This window comes from Marmota flaviventris, chromosome 10 (assembly GCF_047511675.1).
Source record: "Marmota flaviventris isolate mMarFla1 chromosome 10, mMarFla1.hap1, whole genome shotgun sequence".
Classification (NCBI taxonomy): Eukaryota; Metazoa; Chordata; class Mammalia; order Rodentia; family Sciuridae; genus Marmota; species Marmota flaviventris.
This window is the reverse complement of record NC_092507.1, coordinates 49,434,924-49,454,096: the sequence shown is the minus strand read 5'-3', so window position 1 is coordinate 49,454,096 and position 19,173 is coordinate 49,434,924. Positions and strand designations below refer to the sequence as shown.

At 40.1% G+C, this 19,173-nt stretch overlaps 1 protein-coding gene across 5 annotated transcripts in view; it reads right to left on the bottom strand.

The window, feature by feature from the left end:
- Positions 1-19,173, bottom strand: part of Nfia (nuclear factor I A) — a 361,350-nt gene that overhangs the window by 48,506 nt on the left and 293,671 nt on the right. For 4 of the 5 annotated variants that reach the window (XM_027945000.2, XM_027944998.3, XM_027945001.2 and 1 more), the window contains 2 exons: positions 8,566-8,744; positions 6,237-6,402 (listed from right to left, as the gene is read on the bottom strand). In XM_027945000.2, the coding sequence (XP_027800801.1) occupies positions 6,237-6,402; positions 8,566-8,744 (345 nt within the window). The remainder of the gene's footprint in view (positions 1-6,236; positions 6,403-8,565; positions 8,745-19,173) is intronic. The other variant, XM_071617895.1, reaches the window with a different exon arrangement.

Sequence of the window (19,173 nt, the reverse complement as noted above, 5' to 3'; positions counted from 1 at the left end):
ATATAAAAATAAATAATAAAGGTAACTTGCCATTATACGCTCCTACAGAATCCTAGTTTTTTTAAAAAATTAAAAGTTCATAGTGAAGTAGGCATGGGCAAAAATGTTTATGAGTCTTTTATGCATTTTTAAATTGAGTTTTTGTGTTCCCAATTAATTAAAAAAGAAAAATATGCACATTTTATCTTGCATTATAATTCAAAAGCATTTTTTTTCTTTTCATTATAATTCTAGGCTATGATGCCAATCTTCATTTCAGAAAAAATATGGAAAAGTCAATTTTTATAGTATGATCTTGGTCCCAAGATACCATATAAAACTGGATCATATAGTACAATTAACAAAAACTATCATGTTGTGCATCATCATGCCACAAATAGACCTAAACATAAAAAAAAAGATTTTTTTCCTGTTCTTGAGCTGTTGTCCTCAGGACTCTTAGAGAAACTCATTACTGTATTACACACTTGAAAAGGAGTCCTTTATCAATTAATGAGATGATGCACACTGAAAAACTTGGTAACCAGGTCAGTAACCTGCACAGTATGCTGCCATAGGCAAGATGCTCCTATGATCAGTCTCAGCAATGTCTAATAGGCATCTCAAAGGTAACCTGGTTTCCACCCTCATCCAGAGCTGCTCCTGCCATCTTCCTATCTCAGTTTATGGCAACTCCATCCTTCCAGTTGCTCAGGTCAGAACCTAGCAGTCATCATTGATTTCTTTCCTTTTTTTCTCAATCCACATTGAATGCATCAGCAAATCCTGTTAGTTCTACCTTTCAAATATATCTGGAATCCAATCACAGCTCACTGCCCTGACTGCTCCCACTGGTGCCGGTCATCAGCAACTCTTGCCTGTAAGATTGCAACAGTGTCCCCTCCACCCTGGCCTCTTTCAGTTTTCTGCACTGTATCTACTGGTCCCTAACTTACAAATGTGCTTATATTTTGATTATTGTTTGTCCCTTCCTGCTGGAACCCAAGTTCTATCAGGGCAGGAAATTCTCTGTTTCATTCACTTTGGTATCTCTTGTGCCTGGAATAGTGGCTGGCATGTAAAAGACACTCATTATATTTACTGATAAGAAACAGCTTCTTAATGGGTCTCCTTGCTTTCATTCTTGCCCCTGGCCATCTATTTTCAACAAAGCCTTTTGAGTGTTTCTATTAAAATCCAGCCAGCAATACTCGGTCCTCTGTTCCCCATCTCACTGGGAGGAAATGTCAAAGTCCTGACAATGATCCTACATGATCAGCACTCCCAGCCAGCAATTGCATCCCCACTACCTCTCCTCCCTCCTCCAAGGCTTGCTTTGCTCTCGCTATCCTCACCTCCCTCCAACTTACCAAGCTGTCTCTGCACTGATTATTCTCTGCTTGGCAACCTCTACCCGCCTCAGTCTCCTGGCTCCCTGCTCACCCCTTCAGCTCTTTGCTCCAATTTCTCCTTCTCTTACAACCTACCTGCCTTTTACACTCACTGTTTTGTTTGTTGTCTTTCTTTCCCTCTAGAGAATAAAAACTCCAAAGTCAGCATTTTTCTCTCTTCTACTCCTTGTGGAAGCCTAGCACCTAAGAGAGTTCTTGGCACACAGCTGGCGCTCGACGAGAGTTTGGGCTGAATGAAGGGCGGTGGTGGTGTTCTCTCACTGGGCCAGAAACCCACAGCGGCAGCTCCTCAGTGGAGACGGGACACTCTCAAGCTGCTCTCACAGCTGTGCCTCCTATTTTTCATGACATCCTGGAGTCCTGGCATAGTACATCAACCTTTCTCGAAAACACATGAATAGTGTAAAAGTTCTCCTTGAGAGGGAACAGAACTGTCATTTCCCTATACACTTTCCTGCCTTTTTTTTTTTTTTTAAGGCACTGGTAAGGATCTTTCCCATTAAAATGTATTTATTTCATAGGCAAATTTTTTTCCCCCCAGATCAGCCTTATCCCTGTTTTTCTGGCCACAGCTGCAAAGTTTAGTATTAGTGCCAGAGGCAACTGATTAGTTAAAAAATATATGCTCTGCCCTAGGCTGGCAACCACTTGTATTTCATTATAAAAGGATATTAAAAATGATGCCTTGGACTTCTGTCTACAGCATGGTACAACACATCTGTCACCTGGTTCATGCTGACACTATGCTTATGAGAGTGAGTGGAAGTTGGTATTGTTCCCATGAGCAGATGAGGGAGTTGGGGCCCCCAAAAGTTGGTAATTTAGGAGACCCTTGGCATGACTTTCTATTTTTTTTTATCTTTTTAAAGAATCTTGTTTTGTTGTAAGTTGTCTCAAACCCTTCCACAGAAAGGCTGTCCTAGGTTATGTGACTGATGTTTCTGAAAAAGGCTTCAATTCTGGACACTCTGTTGGCCTGTGGAACATCTGTACTTAATGCCCTGTCATGACACTGCTGCTCATCAGAATGGAAGCTCTAATAAACTGACAGAGATAAACAGGATGCAGCCATCTTGTGATTTCAGTTTCTAAGAAAGCACATGATTTATAAAATTATAGTTTTCCCCCTATATTCTTATATAGTGGCAATCCAATTTTACACCCCATCTCAGGTCAGTTTCTGAAGAAAAGTTTTACCTTTTCTTAAAACACCAGAATGTCATTCTACTAAATAGCTTTAAAGTCACATCCCTAAAAGAATCTTTCCCTGAAGCCTCAGACTCAGACCTCCCTCCTACACCACCAGAGTACTCCTTTATCCAATGTTCCCTCTGCACCTATTTACCAGCTGCATCTCTCAACACACCCACATCTTACAGCAGGATTTAATCACCTCTGTATTCCAAGAAGCTCACACAGCCTTGGCACATGAGAGATGTCAATGCAGGATGGCTAAATAAATGATTGAAAGAAGGTAGCTATTAAAGATAATGTTAAGGGGGATGTTACACTCCCGATATGGACTCCAAGCCATACATTCTTGGTTCCTCTCCACCCCCTCACATACTCCAGACTGTTGTGCTATGAAGTGGAAAATGGATGTGACCAGTCCTGCTCCTTCCTTGCTTCTTTCTCCTAAAGAGACAGGTTCTGGAGGGGAGCGTGCAGCCACCTGTACCTCCATGTCATCAGTTTTATATGGGAGGGCAGACCCCATGGTGGAAGGCTTGTGGTGGTCTGGTATTTTCAGGGATGGGTAGATATGTGGGTGTAATTTGGGAGCTCCATATCAGGACACATAGTTTCCCACAGTTAAAGCTAAATCCTCTAACAGTGAAGGTGGTATTCTATATTCCATCTAATTTTGCCTTGCATTTTATTTACAAATTGGTTCAGATATTAGGGTGTGAGAGGTTTTCTTTCTGTTTTTTGTTTGTTTTTCCCAGTGGGGGCCCTTAAATTCCCTCCCAGGGCAGACCTGTAGGCTTTGAGATTTTTTATTTGAAAGGCTTCTCTGAGGCTACAAATTACTGCTATGACTCTCTTATTAATAAAGTAGAAAATGGCAAGCGATATATTGCTGGGAACAACACAATTCCTGTGAATCCAACATGCCCACAAGGGCTAACATTTGTGATGATAAAAACTTCTCTGCCATCCGTAGATTTCATTGTGTCGATATTCCTAGAATCATCTGATTCAGAGAGTATCTGATTCCCTATATCAAACTTCGAGACTCTCCCCTGATCGTTTCCCTTTTTCCCAAACCTTTAAATGTTGCTCTCGTTAATGCAACCACATGAGCTAGAAGTGCCAAGACCCCCTCCACCTTCCCTCATTCAGAGCTGACAAAATGTGTTAGGGTGAGTGGCATCTTCCTGTAAAAGGCGTTTGCTACAGCTCACGGAGTGGAGTCCAGATCCCTGGACCCAAAGGTGTCAACTGGATCTAGCAGCTGAGAAGCTTCTTTGGGTCCTACAGACATCCTTCGTCACTACTCACTAGGGCCTTCCACTGGGGAACAACTTGGGCTGATGATAAAATACTCCAACTTATTTGGGGGAGCATTTATCAGAGCTAATTTCACACAGTCTGTCAGATAGGGTTTCAGATAAGGAAACTGCTTTACAGAGAAACAGCTAGTAATAGGAAAGGTGGGCATCTGAGCCCCTATCATTTAGATACCAATAGCCATACTTTGCTGTCTCCATTCCTGTATAGTGCCAGAGCTGGGCCTCATCCCCTCTCTGGAAAACTCACTATGAAGTATGAGACACTAGTAGTAGAGGTGAGGACACTCTACATGGAATAGGTGGTATATTACTATTAGTTTTTTTTTTTTAATTTTAAAATTTTTGGTACTGGGGATTGAATCTAGGGGTGCTTAACCACTGAGCCTTTTATCCCTGGCCTTTTTAAAATTTTGAGACAGGGTCTCACTAAATTGCTTAATGCCTCGCTAAGTTGCTGAGGCTGGCCTTGAACTTGTGATCCTCTTGCCTCAGCCTCCTGAGTCACTGGGATTATAGGCATGCACCACAGCACCTGGCTACTACCAGGGTTTTAAAGGACTGTGGCACTGTCCTGCACAGATGGGGAGAAGAGGAACAGAAAAATGGTCTTCAGGGATGTGTCAGAACACATAAATATGTGGCCACCCATCAGTAAGCTTATATCCCCAGTAAGTAGATATAAGTAGAGTTTGGGGACAGTTAATTCTCTGGCTTTTAGCAGATGCTACATAAACACAATGAGCAGGACACTCCCATGAGCCTCTGCTTCCCAGAAGCTATTTTTCTCAACTGAGGTTTCAGGATCCATAGGACAATCCCAGCTTCCCTCCCTTGTCATTGGACACTTGGGGTTTATCCTCTTGTTGACAAGTGTCTCACTGAACCACCTCTTACCAAGAGAAGTACATCTCCCCAAAATTGCCCCCCCCATCCTCACTCTTTTTGTTATAGAAACAGAATTCACACAGAATGCCACTACTGCTACATTATCCATATGATTAAATACTAGATGACCCAAGGTCCAAGAGGGACTCTAGTCATTCTGGATTTAGTGTCCCCAGAATCAACTCCATGAACATGATCTAAACAGAGGCTCATATTTCCTGTTTCACCCTTTTTCTTCTGTATCCAGTATCATTATGATTCCAATACTGGATGTGAGAAAGCTGAGAGGCCAGGACTCTTCATTCACTAAACTGAACGGAACAGTTGCCCAGTTCCAGTGTTGTCTACAAAACATCCTGCCCCCTACTCTCTTCCACTCAATTCCTATTATTGCTAATCAAGTTCTTGACCTTAACACTCCTTTCCTAGTCTGTTCTTATATATCTTTTCTCCAGTATATTCTCCAGTCTCGCTTCCTTTAAGGACACCCCTGAAAGCTCTCCCTAGGGTCACTGACACAGTTCCAACCCTTTCCTATATGATGATCCCTCTCTGAAGCATTAGGGAAGGTGCTCATCACATCATCAATCAAGGGCAGGCCATCTGGAAACTTCAGCCATCATTCTCTTTGTCATTATTCCAGGCACTAATAAAAGCCACATTTGTGTGTTTAAGTTATTTCTAGCTCCTCCATCTCTGAAATATCAAGAAAAATATGGAGAGTTGTTCAACCTCTAGTTCATCAAATAATCATTCCCATCATCTAAAAAGATTTTGAAATCCTATATTCTCTGATCAAATGGTCCCAGACTGTTCAGAGAAGAGCCAAGAGTTCTCTTTCCATCTAGTTCTACCCTCTATTTCCTTCCCCTGCCAAGCCTGGCCATGCAACTACCATGGCTGCTAGCTCTGATCTTCTGCCAGGCTCTTCCTCTTGGCACTGTTCAATGTACACACCTGTGAATTGACACTTTGATCTAAACTTCCTTTCCTATTTGATGTGTAAGGTATATTATAACTTTTATATCTCATCAAGTGCATATCTCTTGGGCCACAAGTTCCTGGAAGGCAGGGCTATACAGAAGAATCAGGAACTTTTTGCTAAGAAGAATTTATGCAAGTAGATGTGATTTGGTGCTCATGGGCATAGCATTTAAAGCCACTTGAATTATACAGCAAATTTAATAGTTTGTGTCTAGATCTCAGTCCTGGACATGCAATTTCATCAACTTATCCACCCACATGTTCAGTTGTTTCTACATCTGGTGCAGTTGCTGGGAGTGGTGTTCACTTTGACTCTGGCCTTGATTCTGCAAGTTCAGGCTATGACTATGGCTGGGATCTGCGCCTACTGCTATAGTCTCTACTGCAAGGGACAGAGATGAGGTGTGGATTCAAGTGCACACAGCTAGATGAGTGACCGGCGCCTCGTCTCAGCAGTACTTACTTGGTGAGGTGGGGGAGGCTGCACCTCCTTCTGCTGACGTGGTTGGAGGCTTCGTGTCTGGCACCGGCAGAGGCACAGGCCTGGCCATTGGTGGTGGTGGTGGTGGCGGCAACATTGGGGTGGGAAGGAATGGGTTGTGCACCTTGCCTTGGCTGCTCCCATTGGGCTGCAAGGGTGGAGAAAAACACACGCACATACACATACACAAACAAAAGAAGAAACAAAAGATGTCAACTATTAGCTGCTTCTGAAAACAAGATTCATTAGGTACCGTCTAGGTAAATGACTAAGTATTCCAGCTGCCTGAATTCTTGCATGATCACATCTGGACAAAGAAGTGCTCGGTTCTGTTTGTTCTTAAGGCATTCCACAAAAGCGCACTTGGGCACAAATACCGCTGCATCCCAAACTTCTTTCTTGAACTACATTGTCCTTTTTTGCATCTGACTCCATAGAATAATCTGCTAATGATCTGTATTTGTCAACTTTATTTTCACTTTTTAAAGCTGGCCTTATATAACATATAATAAATGTGTTCAGTGAACATACAGATTTTCTTTTACATATTGCATAATACTAGACATAGAAAGTTTAGAATTTAGCTATCAGAATTTTGCTAGATTAAAATATCACTTCCAGTTTTTATTTAAATTATATAAGCAAATGCTGTAAGAATCATATTTCTTTGTTTGCCTCATGTTAAAAAAAAAAAAAACAAGTAACAATTCTATGACAGAAGAAAGTTTCCCTCTGAAGCAAGCAATACAATCTATTTAATTTTCAAGTTTTTCAAAATAGCTCCATGAAGAGACCTGCCTCAAGCAGGTCTTTGATCAAAATGCAAAACTGGGCAGTTTGTATTTTGACAGTTATATAGGATGATGTCAGGACTATTAAAAAATGAGTTAGAAATGGAGAAGTCAGTTGCCTGGTGTTGAAGATCAGATCCATTCCCCCCCCCCCCCCCCAGTTTCCCAAATGGCCTTTGGACTACATTTTTAAACTTCATTGACACTGATCAACCAATAGTAACAGCTCATATTTAGGCTGCAGTCCCACACCAAAACTCAGCTAACGGAGGTCCTGGTGTTCCAGGCTTTTATGTGTAAGCTTCATATTTCTGCAGAGGCAGTCTCATTCCACCATCAACATTCACTGATATATTTAGGATTGTTCCTCAAAGACTATCTTGTCTGACAATCAGAATGCTGCACTTTCTTGCTAGCAACTTGCCTGTGTGTTATTTCTGAGTGGACTGAAAGTCCTTAAGTGAATGCTTTAGAGTAAGCCAAGCAAATAAATATACAAGCAAAAAGAAAAAAAGGCACCATATTGATTTGTTGTCTAGACAGAAATGTATCTGCTAACACATCAGCAGACATAAGTCAAAGCTGCCTGTTCTGGCTCAGATATGCAGAATCAGGTATTTCTGCAGGGGGAGAACATCAGTGATAGAACAGTGTGACATAATATCCTAAATGGAGCAATAATAACTATGGCTAATCTGTGGCTTCATGTATGGCAACTACAAGAAAAGGAAGACCAAGTCTGGCTTTATGCTGGTATTATTTATTTATTATTATTGTGATTATTGGCCTTGGAATGAAGCTATCCACTGTAAAAATTTAATTCTCTATTAGTAATGCAATCTGTGATTTTAAAAAATCACTTTTACATTTGGAATGTTATTTCAAATTGTGGTTGTTTGGTTTATTTGTGAAAAAAATGAAAACATTCATTTAAAGCGATTGAATATGGTTTAGCTTTATACAAAGATAAGTGGGGAAGATAACTACTTGCAGAAATAACAAACCATAATAAACTGTGCTTCTAGCATCTTGAGTTCAAGTACTGGTCAACTTGATCTAAAGTGTTACAAGACTGTATTTTTTAAAAATATCAACTATGTTGATCTGAAACATCTGTCCCTCTCTGCCCCCTACCTCTCTCTACCACCCCAAATCATTACTTAAAATTATTCACTCTTTCTTTCTATTTTGTTAACTGTATGAGCCTTGGGGTAAGAATGCAGGAGGTGAAATTATCAGCCCTTGAATGTAGAAGGTTATATGGTTCACCCTCAAGATGATTTATATCCATAAACTTGACAGTTGCAAACTTAACACAAACACTGTTTTTAAACCCTGGCCAATCACTCTTAGAGAAAGTTAACTTTCCCACAATCTAGAATAAATATGACATTTGCCTGCAGTCAGTCAGCACAATGTTAAAGCACAATGTCCTCAAGGTCCTGAGGTCTCCCCTTGTTATTTTTAAATTCAGTTAACATTTCTAAAAGAAAATGAAAAAAAAAAAGAGGTTTCCTTACATTGAGGAACCCCACCTGTCCAGCTTGCTGACCAGCGTCAGGGCAGACAAGTTGGACAAACTCTTTCAGCGTCTCCTGAGGATGGTAGCGGATGGCTGGGTGTGAGAAGTAAGGCCCAGGCTGCTGGATAATGGGTGATGTTGGAAAATGAAGAGTCGATGGTGTTGCATGCGGACTTGCTGTAGGAAAAGAAAACACGAGTGTTAGGAAGGGAGAGACTTGCTTTGCCACAGCTGAACCTGATTTGCCTCCTTTTCCATTTCTTCTCCTGGCCCAATTCAGGGTTCTGCTCATGTGGCTGAATTTAACACTGGATAGGTCTGATAGATTTTCTTCCTTGAGGCTCTAAGACAAACATGGAAGCTAGATTAGGGTAGAGTTTAAAGCTGTCTTTCTATTTTCAGAGGACATGAGTTATAAAGGCATTAATAATCCTTGGTGAAGATGAAGATTATTCATTACTTTAAGAGCCTTTTTAATGAAGCAAAGCAATAAAAATGTATTTGGTAGATTAGACCTGATTTAACTGACATTACATATGACAAATTCTAGTTTGCACATATGGATCCCCTTTCACGCTGAGCTATCCATAGACAATAATTCATTGTTAAAGCTCTTATACCCCTTTCAAGGAGATTTCTAGGGACTAATTCAGGAAGAAATTTTTTGAAGTCTATAGTAAATGATCACTTAATGAACCCATGCAATTTGGGTGCCTCGCTTTAAGTGGAAGGTTTATGTCACCTTCCTTCCCACCACCACCATTTTGAAGACAAACACAGAAATGCATAAATGTCACAGCAGGGGAATGCACAGGCCGAGCAGGCAATGACCCCTGCTAAAATGTTGGTCCTCTGCCCATAAAAACTGATGAAAGACTCAGACGACTACTACTCCCTTACATGTGAACCCTGATAAATTTCATTTGTACTAGAAGATTAGATTAAAATACTTATGTGCGATGCTTAATAATTTTTTTCTAAGAGAACTTTGCCCTTGAATTAGAAGGATGATTGATAAAATCAGCTGGAGAATAAGACCTTTCTAATACTAGGAATGGCACATTCTAAAGAAGATCCAAAGTAGAGCAGGACACCATTTCTATCACTATGCCAAGGGCACAGCTGAGGGCTGCATCAAGGAATGCAGATTGTGGGGGATGGGTTCATTGTTCCCTACTGGGATCTCCTTACAATCGGGGCATTTTCTAATTAATGACAGAAATGGCTAAAACTGTGGTTCAGAGTGGTATCTGTTGCTGTTTAAAGAGTGGATATGGAGGACTAGAGTAGAAGCAAGAGTCCAGTCCATGTCTTACAGCTGATCTGATGGAACCCTCACATTCATACAACTTCTAATCTATTCAATAGATATTCACAGGCCCCTACATGGGCTCAAGTGTTAAAGTTGAGTCAGAGTAGATGAAGTTTTCCCCTTATTCAATTGAGGACATCTTGAATATAACCTCTTAGAAACAAGAGCTCTCATTTTTTCCCCTCTAAAACTTAACTCTTTCCCCAGCCATCTCTATCTTACTAAACAGTGTTTCCGTTCACTTAGCTGGTCACTGTTATATCCCCAAAACCGAGTCTGGCACTCAATAAATATTTGTTGACTGTACAATAAGTGGCCAAATACATGAGTGGTACAGAAATTAAGAAAATAACCATTAAGTCTGCCAAGAATGAAACTTGGGTCTCTTCAGTTGGTAAAGAGCCAGGATTCTTGTTGAAAAGTTGGTAAAAGTTAAGACTACACACAATGAATAAGAAATATTGGAATCCCTGGAATCCATTAAAACCCAGAAGCTAAAAGCTGAATGGCTCTGGTTAGTTTTTACTTTGGAAATTGTACTACTGGCTTTAAAGAACCAAGAAAATTTTTTTCCCCGTCTAATGTGATACAATTGCCCTTGCCCATAGCAAGAAACTTTGACCTACAGCGTGCACTGGACTGAATAATTTCTGGTGAAAGAGGTAAGGTGGAATTTCTCAAACTAGGCTGGGAATATACTGAAGCTAACAATGACACACTCAACTTTTGCAGCATGTCAAACACACAGGTGGCAGCACCATTGTCAAAAGCCCCTAGGAGGCTGACCTTGATGATAAAGTGGCATTGCCTCAGGTGTTCAAAGGAAACTGATGAGTGACTGTGAGGTTAAGAAACTGCACTGGCCAACAGAGAATACTGCCCAGGGAAAAAATTCACTTGAGCAAAGATCAGTCAGATAAAAGTTAAAGAAACATGACAGAAGAAACTATTCAATAGGACCTTGGAATTTCCCCATTAATTGTTAAAAAACATCCTTGCTCTCATTTTGATGTTCAATAGGTAAGATAAAAACATAAGCAACTTCAATTCAGGCTTTAGTTTCTTTATTATATTCCACTAAAAACAAAATTTTTCACTGTTTCCTTATGACATAGTTCAACACAAACCTAAGAATATATGGTACTATGTGGAATTCTGTAATGACTGTTTTATTAGGATCAATTAATTCTTAATTAATTCCAGGAAATAATCTAGCCTGTAGTTTCAAATAGATAATTGCAGAGTCTGTATTTTAAAGGGTCATTCTTTTCAACCTTTACTTTCTCATGCTTATTAGGACATTTCGGTTCAGCTACCAGTTTGCTATAAAACTCATGCAAATTCAAGATCCTAAGCTTTAACTTCTTTTACTTTTTACAGAGCTGGGAACTGAAGCCACAGTTTTATACATGCCAGGCAAGGGCTCTACCAGTTAGCTACACCCTCAGTCCATTTTATTGTTATTTGAGGCAGGGTGTTCCTAAGTTGCCCAGGTTGGCCTCAAACTTGTGATCCTCCTGCCCCAACTTCCCAATTAGCTGTTATTATAGGCACATGCCACCATGCCCAGCCTGAACTGTATTTTCTTGAAACCGAAAATAATTGTGTTACAGGCACCATAAATATCTGTTAATTATTATTAAATATCTGTTATTTCTCTGGATAACCTGATATTCACCTTCTACTAGAAGCTCAGAATTAAGACTTCAATGTCTAAGTTTTTCTTCTTTCCTATTTTCTTGTTTTCTCTCTTTATTTTGGATTAGATATTTTTAATGTACCTAGATTTTTTTATGTAAGTCATCTCAAATTATTTTAGAAAGAGTCACTGGGGTTAAATCAATCGAATTCATTAAATGTATTCTGAGATGGCCAGTTAGGGCCCTAGGAATCTGGCATGATGCTAATGGAATGCACAAAGAATGGTATGAGTCCAATTTTTTGATGAAGAAAAACATCTCTTATGGATGTGTGTGTGTGAGAGTAGTTGACACAATAAAAAATTATAGCACATTATGTAAATGCATATTTAGATCCTTTAAAATGTGCATTATTTACTTGAGAGTCAATAAAGGCTTTTCTCAAGTGGTTACAGTTTATTACAGTGCATCCATCTGTATCCATGTTGATGTTAATACAGTTTTGTGTATTAAAAGACCCTACAAAATTGGCTGCTTCTGGGGCCTAATACTCTTAGTACCCTAGGCCAGGAATAGCAGGGTGACAGAAACACTTCACTCTGGGTAGCTCTCACGACTAGTTTAACATTTAAACTAGCAGCCCAAAATGGTTCAAAGCAACTGCTTAGGCTTTTCACAAAGAATACAAATAAGATTTGTATTGAGAAGGAAGGGAATCTGATCAGGTTTCTTTGGTTGGAATGGCACTGCCTACACAGTCTGAGCGAAGTAGCCATGATTAAAGAAACAGAGAACCAGAATTTCCCAAAGGGCATAGTGTTCAGTTATTTATTACAAAATGATCATATTACTGAGTACTTAGAAAAAAAAAGAGCAGGTCAGGCAGGTTGGTTTACTCATTCGCTCTCTACCCCCATCGGAGAACCCCCTATTCTTCAAAATACTCTTTGGTTTTGGGTTTGGAGGAAAAAAAGCTTAAAATTCAGCACAACTATATATGTATTTATTTGTATTTTTTTCAAATGTAAAAATGCTTCCTTCTTTTGCAGAATTGATTAAGATTGGGGAAGGACAAGGTCAGATTCACTGCTGTATTGTTTTGCATGCTGTATATGATCCAACAATGATTCTTGGTCTGAGAGTTCACAATAAAAAGAAATGTAGATTCATATTCCAGTGGTGCTCCCAACAGGAGCTGGAACTAGTCAGAACACACAAGAGGAAGCTGTATAAAAGAAGATGGCACAAAGGAGAATGGGGGGAAGGAAAGGGGGACAGGAATAGAAAAGACAGTAGAATGAATTGGACATAACTTTCCTATATTCATACATGGATACACGACTAGTGAATCTCCACATCATGTTCAACCACAAGAATGGGAAGTTATACTCCATGTGTGTATACTATGTCAAAATACATTCTACCATCATGTATAACTAAAAAGAACAAATAAAAAATGTATTTAAAAAAAAAAGATGGCACTAGAAGGTATGGCCAGATAGGCCTAGAACCTATGACTTTCGTGGGTTTTCTTTCTTTCTTTTTAACCATTCCCAGTGGTTTCTCTCAAGCTCAACTTCCAAAAATTCTAAGAACCCTACCACATTTTTCCTCGAACCAAAATTTCATGGATTGAAATATGTTCTTCTATATAACCCTGACATTGCCTTAATTGCTTCATTCCTTGTCCATGTTGCAGATTCTCACAGATTGGACAGATACTTGGATTCTTTTCACGTCAGCATTTGCTCTCTGGCACCAGACTTTAAATTCTAGTCTCTCTGCTTTGGGAAGCACTACAAAAAAGCTGTCCAGAGGCAATGCAAACAATAAACATGAATCCTCCTCCCAGTGCAGCATGCTTTTAAGACAGTGCTACCCACAGGCTTCGTCTTTCACTAGAACACATGATCAGCTCCCAAGTCCTGGCATCTGCAAAAGCTCACAGTCTTCCCATTAATCTGTATGTAGTTAGTGGCAACAGTGAGATTCCAAACTGTCTCTCTTAGCACTGTCAAAAAAAAAAAAAAAGCCTGCAGCAGAAAGATGTCCTTTACACAAAAATAACCATTTCTAGAGTAAAAGGTGACACAAATGGCTCCTAACTACTCATATTTAGAAGTAAAGATTTTAACAAGGCAAAAAGAGAAGAAAATGGAAGGAAAAGAAATCCCACTTGCAAAAAAAAAGAAGCCTTCCATAAGGGCAAATGGAACTTGAATTGTTTGGGTTGTCAACTACTACAATGCTTTCCTTCTTCAGAAATTCAAAACCACACTATACCATACCATGACAGCCTACCTAAAGCTGAGAAATCTATCTTAATGGTCCATAGCTATAATTTATAAATCATGCATGAATCAGGCCTGCCATTTATGAAAGCCGAGAAGTTGGGAGTTATAGGATTTATTTTAACAGAGACACAAGGGAAGAAGAATTGGCAATGTTTTTCAAATCTCTAAGAGGTGGAGTCTTTTCTCAATAAGAAAGCTTTTGACTCAAGGCAAGCTAATGTTTTCCAAAACCACTTTTCCCAAAATACTTAGTCTGTATCTTTAACATCATTAAGATGTATGTGAAAGGACCTGGGTATGTCAACTGAAAGAAACAGATGACATTATGTGATGCTTTACAAAACACTAGTGGTTTTACATTATTGCTACCAGAGGAGGTAACTTTATGCTGCAGCAGGTTTCCAAGATGGTTGATATACTCTGTTCCATTTGAATTAAGGGGACTTTCTAACTGAAGATCAAATTCCAATGTCTTTTGAAAAAGCAGATCTCCCTTCCCCCTAACAAAAAGAGACCAAGGTCTTTTAAAATTTTTATCTAGATCAATTTTAGCTACTTAAAAACCTTTGATGTTCAAAGACCCTGACTTCTAGTCTAGACCATGTTGGCAAACATTTTCTGTGAAAGCAGAATAGTACACTTTGCAGGTCCTGCGTAGTCTTCGCTGCAATTATTCAACTCTATTCAACAATGTAATTTCTTATCATATAGTTAAGTGGTCAATAAATAGCCTCTTTTATTGGTATAACTATCATAGGTAAGGATGGGGGTAGGCCATGAATAAACTGGAATTTGTTCTTGTGTGCTAGGACCAGTTCTGAATGCAGAGCACATAACAGGGTGGTAGAGGGACCAGGGATAAGGAGTGGTAGAATATGAGGTACCTGTTGCTTGCCTGTCTCTTGGACAAAGGAATCCACCACTATTGGTGAAAAGGTATTAGTATGAGTATAACATGAGGGTATTAAAAATAATTCCACAAATGACAAAATGCAAAACCTAAGCAACAGCAATAGCAATAGTCACTGAAACCTAGACACAATGTAAAGATTCTTTGCTGATCAAACATATTTGAATCCCTACTTTTGCTTACAACTCAGATGGAGAGACAATTAACAGCTTAGAACTGTAGAGCCATCTCCCTCTGAATACTTTTCCACTTCGACCCACAGTCCTTGAGGATCTATTCTGACCATTCATCCTGACCTTCCACGGTGCCATGTGGAGGTCTGCCACCCAGGCACACTTCTGGCCAAAATAGATTCTGAACATGGTCGCCCCAAATACAGACACAAGGGAAATCTCTGTCATTTCCCTTGGAAATTTATCAGTGATCTAACACATGAATAATAAAAGAAGACTTTCAGAGGATCTGGAGTATTTTTTTAATAAAGCTTTCTGACTAGATAAAGGACCTGGTTTTGGTGCAGCTTCTGCTACTAACTGGCTTACAAATGTGTGCAAATTCTCTTGCCCTTGGCTCTCTCATCTCAGAATACAAAGTTGAAGAAAAATATTCCGGAGGTTTGCCTAGTTTTAAATTCTAGTGGAAAGCATACAATTCAGTCTCCAGGATTTTATTAACAAATGACTCCATATAATTGATTGATTGTAATAAAATCTAAAAGATCTGAAATAAGGCAGCATGTGCTTTTAAATTTATTTTTAAAAATGTTTCTGGGATATCAAGTTATAGGGTCTATCTGGACTCAGTCTTTAAGATACTTTGGCTTTGGGAGGGCTATAATATTTAGAGCTTTGAAAGCCCCAAGCATGCCAGTTCCAGCTCTGTGAGACAGAGCCCCAGTCTTTGTCCTGACAGGACCTCTCTGAATTGACCACATTCACGCACTAATTGCCTAAGCTGCATGATGGCTGATGTGTAATGTGTTCAAACACCACACAACAGCTGTGGTTATTGCAAATATGAAGAGTGATAATTTAATAGGCAAAGTTGACAAGAATCCAGTTCCATGATGGGAACTTGAACTTCTACATAACATGCAAGTGATATTATGAGACAAGAGATGAAGGATGAAAAACAAATCAAAACAATTATTTGAGAAAAATCCAAGCACCATAGATTGGATGATTATAGAGGTTAACAGAAACAGGCAGAGAATCCTCCAGGGACCCACTGGAGGAGCACTGGAATAACAAACTCCAGTCCTGTAAAAGACAACTTCAGACCTGTGCCAATGCTACAGCCTCGCAGACAATGACTAAGCACTGGGATCTATCTTTGCTGTTTGCAAGTTCTTCCCTACATTAAAAAGGCCAAAAACAAGCAAGCAGACAAAACATCAGAATAAATGTTAAAACATGGGGTGATGTGCAGCATCTCCCTTCACCAAACATTCAGGTTTACGCCAGGTGTGGTGGCGCACGACTGTAATCCCAGCAGCTCAGGAGTCGGTGACAGGAGCATGGCAAGTTCAAAGCCAGCGTCAGCAAAAAGCAAGGCACTAAACAACTCAGTGAGACTCTGTCTCTAAATATACAAAAAATAGGACTGGAGATGTGGCTCAGCAGTCGAGTGCCCCTGAGTTCAACCCCAGGTACTCCCACCAAAAAAAAAAAAAAAAAAAAGTTCAGGTTTACATTGAAGTTTAAGCCCCTATTTCTGAGTGGCATGCCTCAATGTACTTGATTTCAATACTTTGAGGCACCAGATAGCTCATTCCTTCTGCTCACCTGGACAAAGTTATTTAACCTTTCCAAACCTGCACTCCCTTACCTATAAATTGAGCTCAGCAGCACCATTTTAAAAGGCCTTTGGAGGATTAAACATATAGAGGTGCCTGGTACAGAGTGGGCTCATTCAACAAATGTGCCAAATTTAAAATATCTTTTTGAATTCATGTGATAGGATCTGAGGATTCCTACTGTTGGTACATTTTGGACAAGGGGAGGAAACATGGGAAGAGTCTGTCCAGCGTGTGAAGCTGTGAGGCCAGGTTTTTCTCCTAGCCTGGATATCAACAAGCCGTGTGCCAGCTGCCTCCATTCCTTTCCTCTATTCTAGAATGGAAATATGCATGGTATGATTTTAGAGTGCAACTATTCTGGACTTACACTCATTCCTTCTGCTTACCTGGACAAAGTTATTTAACCTTTGCAAACTTGCACTCTCTTACCTGTAAATTGAGCTCAGCAGCACCATTTTAAAAGGCCTTTGGAGGATTAAACATATAGAGGTGCCTGGTACAGAGTGGGCTCATTCAACAAATGTGCCAAGAGTCTACTGTGTGCTAAACACTATGCTAGACTCTGGGTTATTTATTATTCTTAGGATTGCTTTAAGAATACCTTAAGAGACATAAAAAGGAATCAAGATCATACAGTACATTGAGCTGTGAATCAAGAGCTGAACTGTTTTCAAGTTACCTTGCAGGCCCCTGGCATGAACAAATGGTCATTTTCTAAGCCTGCATTTTACTTGTGTTCTGCCAGTGCTAACTGCAGTTAGGAGTCACGGCTAGTGAGGAAGCAGAGCATTGCCCAGGCACTCGGAGCAGACTGGCTGTTGGCTCCTGCAGTCCCTTGCCCCTTCTTCTGGAAACAGAGCTCTAATGTTTCTTTGGAGAGTTTTCCTTTCCTTGGCTTCAGTCTATGTGATTAGGGTAGACTTAACCCTAGCCCTGGTTCTGTGGGTGGGTGCGTTACCCAAGCTACACCAATGAGGCACCCATTATCTTTTATGTTTATTTCTTAAACATAAGGCTTGTTTAAGAAGTGAGTAAATGAGGGGCTAGGAATGTGGCTGTGTGGGAGAGCACCTGCCTGGCATGAGTGAGGCCCTGGGTTCAATACCTAGCACCATAAGAAAAAAAAAGAAAGAAAACAAAATGAGCAAATAACCCAAACCAGGCCAATCAGAGCCCTAAGTATCCAGAAGTAGGCCCTTTACTAGACCTATTGTAAAAAAAAAAAAAAAAAAGCTGTTCCTTCTCTCCTTAGAATTGTTCAATTGGTGGGATCAAGCCTGAGCCATAATCTGAGGAGATTTAACCTGCAAATGATGCTCACACAGGGCAAAGAGAAGGTATCATCTGAGCTCCTTGATCCATTCATCTCTACCTGAAACCATATACCTAGACTTTTTAGTACCTAAACCAATCATCCACTATCTTCTTTGAGGGAGAGGAGGGATGGCTAAGCATTGGTAGGGGTTCTTTCTCTTAAAAGAGTCTCTCTTAATACATCTCCTGTTCACTATCTGGTATATAACAATATAACAACTCTTAAGTGTTACTCAGGAATTTGAGGCTTCCAGAAGACCTAGAGATATCCCTGATGGATGCCAAAGTTTCCTAACTTAATATTGTATACTCCTGTTTCTCTTCAGAGCATAAAAATATTTTGCCTTTTACTAAATTCATATCAAGAGTCAACAGAAGATACCCAATAACCTGACATATAAATTCTAATCTCCACCAATACTTCCAGTGCCGATGCTATATATCCTTCAGTTTTCCTGTATCCTTCTCACTCCTGTGACTCTCAACACAGGAGTCATTATTTGTGCCGCTCAATTTTAAGGGCAGATGGGGTTTTCTTGTCCATCAGGGCTGAGCACAATGCTTGGCAAATAAATGTTCAATAATTATTTGCTGAATTGCTCAGCCCTTTGGCAAGAGCCAGGCTGGGTGCGGGCTTGTACAAGTGAAGCCTATGCCATGGCTACAGGGCCACCTGTCATGGGAGGGGGACACTTGCTCCCTGGGAAGAGTCTCTGACCACACAAGAACAATAGGATGGAGTACCTGCACTTGCTCACTTCCTGAGACCACACCTCCTCTTCCAGCCACATGTAGCTCCTCCCCAAGAGGAGAAACACACTCTACTTCTAGATCAATAGGAGCAGGTGGAAAGGGAGAACCAGGGACCGTGGTCGAGTGAGTGAGGAATGAAGGATGTGGGGATCCTTTCAAGAGAGACAATTAACATTTACTGGATGCTTGCTGCATACCAAGACCTTTATTACATAGGTCATTTTGCTCCCCCTTCCCATTAAGTCTGTCCAGTTTTGTGCAGGTGGCAAAACAAAGGTCAGCAGAGTATAAATGACTTGCACAAGTTTAAACAGACCCTGAGGAGCTGGGCAGGACTTGAATTCTACTCTGGCAGATTCCACCCTGGGCATTTCTCTGCACTCTTATGCTCCCATTTAAATCATATTTCCTTTCAGAATTTTTTTTGTTGCTGTTGTTCATAGGCCCCTTCTTACTGTAGTTGAACCTGGAAGCTCTGATGTTCCTCACAGTGTTTTGCACATTAAAGAAACTGGTGGGCAGAAAAAAAAAAAGCAACTAACATTTACTATGAAGAAATGGCAAATGACAAGTATAAGTTTCCTG